General features: G+C 42.6%; 1 protein-coding gene across 1 annotated transcript in view; it reads left to right on the forward strand.

Moving 5' to 3' along the window:
- The first annotated feature begins 5,369 nt into the window (after positions 1 to 5,369).
- Positions 5,370 to 10,512, forward strand: part of LRBA (LPS-responsive vesicle trafficking, beach and anchor containing) — an 874,405-nt gene continuing 869,262 nt past the window's right edge. Inside the window, exon 1 of the mRNA XM_006884505.1 lies at positions 5,370 to 5,582. Coding sequence (XP_006884567.1) covers positions 5,370 to 5,582 — 213 coding nt within the window. The remainder of the gene's footprint in view (positions 5,583 to 10,512) is intronic.

Raw genomic sequence — 10,512 nt, forward strand, 5'->3', positions numbered from 1 at the left:
TTCCAACTCCTTGCTATTGTGAACAAAGCTGCAATAAACATGGGTGTGCATATATCTGCTTGCATGTCAGTTATGGTCTCTTTGGGGTATATTCCCAGTAGTGGAATTGCTGGGTCAAATGGTATCTCTATTTGTAATTTTTTGAGAAAGGGCCATACCACCTTCCACAGTGGTTGCACCATTTTACACTCCCACCAACAATGAATAAGGGTTTCCAGTTTCTCCACAACCTCACTAGTATTTGCTGCTTGCTGTTCTGTTAAATTTTGCTATTCTGACTGTCGTGAGATGATATCTCATGGTTGTTTTACCCCATAGGATTTTCAAGGCTGTAAACGCTTATGGAAGCAGACTACATCTCTCTGAGCAATTGGTGTGTTCAAACCGTTGGCCTTTTGGTTAACAGCATTTCAACCACCAATTCACCAGGGAAAACACAAACACTGTTACTGTACTTGTTATGTGCCATCAGGTTGTTTGAGACTCATTGTGACTCTAAGTACAACAGCTCTGAAGCCTGCCCTATCCTGAGTCAGTTTCACTACCTTTGACATACTTAATCCCATCACCTCAGTCAATCCATCTCATCTCGTCTTCCTCTCCTGCCCTGTCCCTCCACCCTTCCAAGCATGATGTCCTTCTCCAAGGACTGGCTCCTCATGTCCACGTGTCCTAAGTATGTGAGGTGGAGCTTCAATATTCTTGCCTCCATGGAGAAACTTGGCTTCACCCTCTCCAAGACAGACCTATTTGTTTTCTTGGCAGCCCATGGTATGTTCAAGACTCTTCCCCAGCACCACAACCCAAAGGCATCAATTCTTCTTGTCATCCTTTGTCATTTTCCAGCTCTTTGAAGCATAGCGAGTAATTGTAAAGACCATGACCTTGATTAGGTGCACCTTAGTCTTTAGACTGACATTGCTCCTCAGCACTCTGGAGAGTTCCCTGACAGCTGACTTCCCCAATGCAATTAGTCTTGATTTTCTGATTGCTGGTGCCAAAAGGGTTGATTGTAGGGCCAGGCAAGCTAGAATTATTAGCGACCTCAATCTCTTCTCTAACTATCATGGTATTGTCATTTGGCCCAGTGGTGAGAATCTTTGTCTTCTTGATGTTGAGCTTCAATCCACTTGAAGACTATAGTCCTTGACCTTCTGCAGTAAACACTTCAGGCCCTCCTCAGTTACAGCAAGCAAGGTTGTATCATCTCCATAGTGTAGGCTATTGACAGGTTTTCCTCCAACCCTGAAGCCATATTCCTCTTCATAAAGTTCAGCCTGTCGAATGAGTTGTTCTGTATATATTGAAAAGATATGGAGACAGGATGTATCCCTGCACCAAGCAGTGATTCCTGGCTCTGTTCTGATGACTGTCTCCTGGTCCAAGTATAGATTTTACATGAGCACAATCAAGTGTTCTGAGATTCCCATTCTTTTCAAGGTTAGGCACAATTATTTGTTATTTACACAGTCAAATGGCTTTGCACAGACAATGAAGCACAGATAGACATTCCTCTGGTTTTCTTTGCTTTCAGTCAAAATCCATCTGACATTGAAGATAATGTCTTTAGTGCCATGGCCTCTTCACAGTCCAGCCTGTATTTCTAGCAGTTCTCTGTTAATGTACGCTTACCAGTAGTTTTTGGATAATCTTCAGCAGAATTTTGCCTGTGCATGATTTTTGTGATATTCGATAATTTCCAGTCTGTTGGATTGTCTTTTTTTTGGGATAGGAATAAATACAGTCAGTTGGCCAGTTTTCCTCCAGATTTTCAGGCACAAACTGGTAAGTACATGCAGGGCAGCATCTGTTTACTGAAATTTGTCAAATGGTATGCCATCAATTCCTGGGGCCTTATTTTTTGCCAATTCCTTCTGAGCAGATTGAGCTTTCTCCTTCATTACTACAGCCTCTTGATTATGTATTGTTTCATGAAATTCTTCCGTGTCAAGCAATTATTTTTGGTGCAGTGACTCTGTATACTCCTTACATTTTTATTTATTGTTGTGTAATGTCAAATCAGATCTGACTGGCACAGGTGATTGTCCTTCCTTCTCTAGCAGAGCATCTGGTGGATGTGAACAATGCACCATTTAATGTTTCCTTGATCATGTAATACTCTGCCCAAGACATCCTTAAGTATTGCAACTTGTGGCTTGAATTTTTTTCTTCAACACAAGAAATGTTAAGCAAGTTTGGTCTGATTTTTGGACCCCTGCTCTTTTCACATTTCATTATAATACTTTGTTTCCCTGCGTTGTCTTTTTAAATCTTCTATTCAGCTCCTTAATTTCTTCCCTTTGCTTTGACTTCTTGGGATTTTAGTGCAACGTTCAGAGTCTCCTCTGACATCCATCTTGGTCTTCCATGACCATACTTCCTGGATGATATTCTTGAGATCCTCCCACAGCTCATCTGGTTTTTCCTCATTAATGTTCAAGGCCTCAACCCTGTTCCTGAGATGGCTTTGAAACTCAGGTGGGATAGACTCAGGTAAAAATTTTGGTTCCTGTGAATTTAACCTTCTTTGGCTTTAGTTTGAACTTAATATATGAGTATTTGATGGTCTGTTCCACGATCAGCACCTGGTCTAGTTTTCACAGCTTCTCCAATGATTTTTCTTCCCACAGATGTAATTGATCTGATTCCTGTGAATACCTTCAGGTGAAATCCTTATTTGCATTTGTTTCTTATAAAAGGTACTTACAACGAATAAATCATTAATTCTATCATTCTATCTCAAGGCTCTTCTAGATGGAATAATTTTTACTACTCTGTGTTGAGGGAATGTTCAACAGGATAACAAAAATCTTTAAGGGAAGACAGTTAAGTAACAAATGCTTCCACTTCTCTCTCACTGCCATGGAGTCAGAACCCACTAGATTGCGACTGGCGGACGAACAGACCTGAGGAGACTGTCCATTTTTCTTCCCACAAGCTCTTGGTGGATTTAACCACCAGAAAAGCACAGCTTTTGTGTTAACTCCAGATGGGCTATGCCTCCAGAGCTCCTTAAAACTTTCTTAGTACTTCAGATACCTCGATATACTTATGGTTACATTATTTGACTGAGTTGAAAAGGCAAAATTCTGATCTTTCAGTGTTCATTGTTTCTCTTCCTTAAATAATATGTGAAAATGATCTTTAAGGGAAGCTTCTTTTATTCCATATGCATTAACAATTTGAAATATAAACTTGAGACATTCCAGGTAACTATTTTGTCTTTCAAAGCAACAGAATTTTTTCTTGACTCCTCAGTACATTACAATTTATTTGATCCTACATTGTGTTTCACTTTCATTTTAGAGAGCAAAGAGTGTTCTAAACATTCTATGCATATATTTAAGGCCTTAAGAATATCATAAGGGTAATGTTAATTTTTCACAAAGCTTCAGGAAGTGTGTTTTTACTACTAATAGTGGGGGTGGAGGAGAACGACTCTTAAGATATTCTCACCATTTGAGTTTCAAACCTAAAGGAATTTCTCTCTCAAATTAATCCGAGAATGAGGTGGATCTAACTTTTTCCACTGAAAAATCACGAGAGGAAAAGGGGAAAAACCCACCAAAACCCGCAGGGATTTGCAAGGCCAAAAGAACCCCGCCTCCACGGTAGGTTTGAGGCAGCTGTCTCAGGAATCCTCCTTTCCTTAGAATGTGGGAGAGGTTTGGTGGGGAGGCAGCTGCAAGGCAAGGGAGGGAATCTTTTCCTTTTTTTCATAGACAGGCCTCCTCCCCTCTCGGTGGCAGCTGCTGGGCATCCCAGTGGAAATCTCTCTCCAAGTCCTCGCTTAACGCGGCGGACGGCAGCAGCTGAAAGAAGTCAGGGGTGGGGTATCTTTGCGTCTCCTAGACAGAGACAGCAGCCTCGCTGGCCCCAGAGCTGCCATCTCTGGTTTGTAGCAGTCTCCCAGGTGTCCTCGTCCAAGTCCAAGAAGACACCTTGGCAACGTGGCGCGGTTTTCCTCTGTGCCAGGTAACCCTGCGGGAACTTAACAACAGAGGAAGAGTCAGAATCACCTCCAAAGCACCTTCCCAGGTTGGAGGGGAAGGTGAGCGGGAAAGGGCAATGTTTCTTCCCTGGGTCAGGGCTACACTTGATGCTACCGCAGCAGCCCTGAATGCTCAGTTCCCCCACCCGTTCCGGGTCCCCCAAGCCGCCCGCGCGTCCCCACCCCGCCGCGCGGCCACCTCCGCCTCTGCGCCCGCCCGCCTCACTCCCCGCCGCCCCGCGCGCTCGCGCACGCGCACGCCGGGCTCGGCGGCCCTCGGCGCTGTCATGGCGGCCGCGAACAGCCTCAGTGGGTACAGCCGTAGTCGCGCGAGTCGCAGCGGGGCGAGTTGTGCCAGTAGCATCCTCCCTACTAGCTGCAGCCTCGTTCGTGGCGTCCGTAGTGCTAGCCGCAGCCGTGTTTGCAAAGGCTGACTGAGAGCAGGGGTGGGGCGGGCCAGGAAGCCATGGAGTTCTGTGCAGCCGCGGACTCCGGGCGAGCAGACTAGGGAACATTTGGAGGCTGCGACGAGGTGCACTGACCAGTCTTCTTCCTGCTCTCCCTTGCCGTGGCCGCTGGGCCTCACGCCTGCCTCGCCTCTCCTCCCAACACACATCTCCCCTCCTCTCCCAGTCGAAGCTCAGGTGGGAGAGCGCACTCCTCCCCCTGGGCCGAGCGTTGAGAATAATCACCGCCCTCTTCCCCCCCCGCCTTTTCCTGCCCTGGATCTCCGCCGCCACCTCCGTCTCGCTGCTCCCTGGCGGAGTGTGAGGACGAGTCCGGAGTGTCCTGGTGAGGAGGAACTTTCTACCTCAGTGGTAGCTTGGGGGCTCCCTCCTCTCCTGCGACCCCCTCTTTCCCCCTCACCCCCCGGATAGTTTCTCTTTCCGTGCACCTGTGACGAGAGGTCGCCGTGCGCCTGGAACCTGCGAGAGTGGGGGAGGAGTGAACCTGTTCTGGGGCCTCTTGAACCCGCCTTCTCTCAGAGCCTCTCTCCTTGCGCCTGGGAGAAGCGGGTGCCTACGAGTGGGGTCCCTTTAGTAACTTCGTGACCCATAAGAACTACCTCCCCTGTCTGCCCCCGTGGAAAGAAAACCCCTAAAACAAAACCTAGCCTATTTAACATATATCTAATCTTCCAATAGGGTTTGGCGTTGTTGTCAGCCTCGGGGAGAGAGATTGGACAAATATTTCTCCAAGAGGAGGAGGGCGACGCCAAGGACTTTTCACATCTACTGCTTTTGGGTTTCTGCACAAGTTGGAAGACGAGAGACCCTTTTCGTTTTGCATTGCGTGTGTGGTGCCGTGGTGCTTTAATACTCGTGCAACGCCTGCTGTCCCAGGGTGACTCCGAGGTGTCCTTTCTCGCGAGCTAGCAATGGCTAGTGAAGATAACCGTGTCCCTTCCCCGCCACCAACAGGTGATGACGGGGGAGGTGGAGGCAAAGGAGAAGAAACCCTTACTGAAGCCTTAGCCCTGAAGCCAGGGATCCCTATCAGAGGCATCCGAATGAAATTTGCCGTGCTGACCGGGTTGGTAGAAGTCGGAGAGGTGTCCAATAGGGACATTGTAGAAACGGTCTTTAATCTGGTAAGTAGATGTCTTTTTTTTGGTAAGCGTATACTCTTTCGTGGGCTGGGGAACTCGAAGTTACACCTAGAGCCATGTGCTTTGCACTAACTGATGATGGCTTTTTCCATGGATAGAAACGCACAGTTCTACTGACCTAAATGAAACAACTTTTTGGATTTTTCAGTTTAGGAGGAATTATGCAAATCTAGGTTTGTGACGCTAAGGTCACTGTGGTGCAAAGGAAATAGTTGTTTTACTGTGGAAGTTTTTAGGGGCTCTCCAGTGGAGGAGTTGGTTCTTCAAAAAGTTTGTTTTATCCTAAGCATGTGTATTCCTGTCTGCATTTTTTTTTTTTAAACTTTACAAATTTTTATGATCTTTTGCTTGGACTTGGGAAGTAATGCAAATAAATAGACATATCTACATTTTTTTTATCTGCCCAACTGATAAAGTAACTCTGCCAGGATTGCATTTTAAATACGAAATTGTTAATAGGGAGGATGAAAGACTGATTGCTAATTTGTTGGAAAGTTAAAGTGTGCTTTGCATTTGTAATAGTTTCTTTTTAAGACATAAAATACATTGGGGAGCTCTGGTGGCCTAGTAGCAAGAAGTTACACTTGCATTCCCCAAGGCACACAGTTCGAGGCCACCAGCTGCTCCGTGGGAAAGGAAGGACAGTCTCCTCCTTTGCAATTAACTGACTCTGAAAACCTGCCAGAGGGTCAGTTATGGGTTGGTTCCGACTCTACACAACAACACACTTAAAGTAACTCATGAAAATTCAATGACAGTTTGAAAAAAGGGTCTTAATTTGTCTTATTTCCTTGGTAAGTTCATGTCTGTCACTAAAGCATGCTTGGTCATTAGAAGTTGCTGATGATTCTACTTTAAGCTATCCATATTACTTTAAAAGGCAGCTATTAAGTAATTTCCATTACTTTCTATTCCGTTCCTAAAAAATGCTATAATTTTTAACAAGAGACTTTCAGATTTCTTTATTCTAATCTCTACTTCCCACCAACCTCATATTTTTAAGATTAGGCTTATTTTATTCCAAAGCATTTAATTATTTATTTCACTAGAGCTTAATAATATTCAGATCACCCACTACTTTTAAAATGAGGAAGTAGGTAGGTGAAAGTAATTTATTTTTTGACTATGAAAACTTGAAATATTTTGTTATTGCTCTACCAATTTGTTGTGTGCTTATATACACATATACAATGTGTTTTTTAAACTATATTATGGAAATGTTCAAATAGACACACAGATAATATAGTATAATGAACTCTGGTATCTATCATGCAACAGTTTTCAACATTTTTGGGAATCTTGTGTGGGAGACTGAAAAACTTTGCGTCTCAAGGATTTTAAATTAATAGAGCTCTGTTCTTCTTTAACATTTGTTATCTCTTTGTAAGCTTTATGTATCTTGGGATGATGAACAGGTATCTGTGAAAATTATTTTCCATAACTAGCTGTTTGTATGTGAGTACGTATCATTGTCAGGAAAATTTGCAGTGTTCTATAGGGAGCTCTGGTGGCCTAGTGTGGCTAAAGACATGTGCTGCCAGCTCAAGCAGTTCAAATCCACCAGCTGCTCCTCTGGAGAAAGATGGGCAGTCTGCTCCCTGTGCACTTCACAGCCTTTGAAAACCTGCTGGCAGGTCAGCTACAAGTTGGTTACTAATTGACAGTAATGAGTTTATTAGTTACGTGATTAAGAACTTGGGTAACCAAAAGGCTGAGGAATCAGGGTTTCTCATTGGTGTCTGGGTAGATATGCTTGGTGATCTAATTTTGAAAAATCAACCACTGAAAGTCCTGTGGAGCATGGTCCTATTCTAACAAACATTTGTGTTGCTGCAAATTTGAGTTGTTGCGAATTGTAATTGATTTGGTGTGATACATTCTTTAAAATGTGCTGCCCTGGGGGTGGATGTTTAAAGATGAATCATCTCCATTTTTATCATTAAAGAAAGTGTAAGTTGTGTAGTGCTAGTTTATATTCTGACCAGAATTATAAATCAGGTTGAGATTTTAAGGTCATTTCTTAAGTCCTTCACAGCTTTACGTTACAAGGTAATGAATGTCATTCATTATTCTGTTTTCATATAGGCATAGGAAGTTTCCGAGATTAGGTGCTTTGCTTTCATGACTGTCCTTCTTATAATACTTGTCATACTCTTTTGAAGATACCTGAGGCCTTGACCCCAGGCCTTTAAAGATAATGGGAACTGAAATTAGGGAGATCTGACGGCTTAGTGTTAAGGAGCTGTGCTATCAGTCCAAAGGTGATTGGTGTTGTGTACTGTCGAGTTGGAATTGACTCATCGCTGACTCTCCAGCGGATTTTCAGAGGCAGTTAAATGCCCATCTTTCTCCCGCAGAGCAGCTGGTGGATTTGAACTGCTTTACCTTTGGGATTGTAGCGCAGCTTCTTACCACTAGGCTACCAGAGCTCCCTAATGCAGAGGTATGTGTATCAAATCCACCAGATGCTCTGCTAAAGATGGGCACTCTCCGATGTGATTTATTGCCTCTGACTACTCATTGGGAGGTCAGCTATGAGCTGATTTTGACTTGATAGTATACAACAGCAGCAGCTACATTTTTTGCTGATTTAAAGTTGTCAATCTTGCGTCCTAGTGGCAAGAAGCTGCACTGCAATCCCAGAGGCGTGTGGTTCAAATCCACCAGACGCTCTGCTGGAGAAGGAGATTCCTCCTGTATCAGTCAGATCCGATTTGACGGCACACACACAAAAAATAGTAAAATTTAAAAAAAAAGATTGTCAACCTTGATTAAGGGAGGAAATTGTAAATATGACTAAAAAAAGTTATTACTGCCTGTTATGTGCCGGGCAGTGGGCTAGGTGCTTTGTACATTCATCAATCTTTTCCTCTGCCATGAAAATTAGTTGCTATGTAGTTGATGCCAGCTCATGGTGACTCTGTGAGTGTTAGAATAAAACTCTGCACTATTAGGTTTTCAGGTGACTGTGATCTTTCTGAAGTAGATAGGGAATTGAGGCACTGCAAGATTAAAAACATACTGCCTATACTTCGGTATTTCTGGAAGGATAGCCTTTTTTAAAAATAAATTTTATTAATTTTAATGAACATTTACAGAGATTTTGAGTTTCCATTCATTCATTGTTACACTATTTTCTCTACCCTCCCCCCAGTTCGCTTTTTTAAGAGCACATTTGTCTCATGAGTTGATGTTGAGTTACCTGCTTCCCTAAGTGGGTATTTGTAGTTTAGGCAAAGTTTTCCCATATCAGGACTCAGAACACATAGGTTTTACTAAATATTAACGGTGAACTCTCTAAACATAGATTTTATTTTTTCTTATTTAACATTCTGAGCTTTCCAAATTATTCTTAAAAAGACTTTAGAAGGAAATGTTTCAAGCATGTGCTTGGTTAATTTTTACTCAGAATGCAGATGTAGAAAGTTGACGATTAACTTTTTATTGCAGTTAGTAAGTACACTGGTCTAAAACTTTTAAAATTGTGAAAAATAGGATATACAAGCAGGATATGTAACAGTGTAAATAATGGAATAGTATAACAATATACACCCTTTGACCCTTATATTTAACCTGAAGAACTAGGTATTGCTGATGTCACTGAATCCTCACGAGTACTTCCTTATATAAATTTTGACTGGGTATTTCATAAGTAAAAGCTGTATTTGTAGGTACTATAATTTTTTCTTCAAGAATGTTATTAAAATAGAATTACATGTTTTGCTGATCTGTATTACTTTAACCACTAAAGATTGTTCTATTAAAATGACACTATATTCCACCTCTCAAGTTGCTCAGGGAATAAAAAAGGGAAAGTTATGTAAAACTTCAGAGCTATTTCCTTACAAAACACTATCTTCCAGTTTTGCTAATGTATGGAGCCCTAGTGGTACAATGGTTGGTTGTTGTTAACCAAAAAGATTGGTGGATGAAACCTACACTGCAGCTCTGGGAGGAGGACATGGTTATTGTCTGTCTGTAAAGATTATAGCCACGAAAGCCCTATGGGACAGGACTAATCTTGTTACATGAGGTTTCTAATAAGAATTTGCATCAACTCGATGGTGCCTACAACAAACTTTTACAAACCTCACTGAAAGTTACCATCCCTTTTTTACCCTTCTGCATATGTATTTAAAATTCATCTTTTAATTTTGAGACAAGCAGATATTTTAACAGATTATATTTTAAGTGATATAAAAGAATTATTACTGCTGTTAGGTTTGATAACAACATTGCAATTACATAGAGAATGTCCTCTTTAAATAGAAGTTCACACTGAAGAATTTGGGAGTGATATGATAAACTTTGTTGCTTGTTGTTGTTATGTGTCATTGAGTTGCCTGCAACTCATAGCAACTCTGCACAGCAGCTCAAAGCCTGCCCTGTCCTGAACCAGTCTCACTGACTCTAACCCCCCCAACCCCAATTGCCCCAGGTACTGTATGAATCCATCTCATCCAGGGTCTTCCTCTTCTGTGCTATCCCTCCACCCTTCCAAGCATGATGTCCTTCTCCAAAGACTGGCCACATGCCCAGAGCATGTGAGATTGGAGCTTTAAAATCTAGCCTCCACCCTCTCTCTAAGACAGACCAATTTGTTTCCTTGGCAGTCATGGTATGTTCACAATTATAATAAATACTAGGCACTTGTTTTAAAAACATTACAGCTACAAAAAAGGAGAATCTAAAAAGGCATGTTGTTGTTGTTATGTGCTGCGTGCGACTCATAGCGACCCTATGTACAACAGCCCTAAACTCTGCTCTCTTGTGCCAATCGCACTGTCTCTGACACACCTATCCTGATTATCTCAGTTACTGAATCAGTCCACCTCATAGAGGGCCTTCCCCTCCTGCGCCCTCTCTCCACCCTCCCAAGCATGATGTCCTTCTCCAAGGACAGGTCTCTCCT

The sequence above is a fragment of the Elephantulus edwardii genome, unplaced genomic scaffold (assembly GCF_000299155.1).
Source record: "Elephantulus edwardii isolate Elephantulus edwardi_28Jun2011 unplaced genomic scaffold, EleEdw1.0 scaffold00034, whole genome shotgun sequence".
NCBI classification, from domain to species: domain Eukaryota; kingdom Metazoa; phylum Chordata; class Mammalia; order Macroscelidea; family Macroscelididae; genus Elephantulus; species Elephantulus edwardii.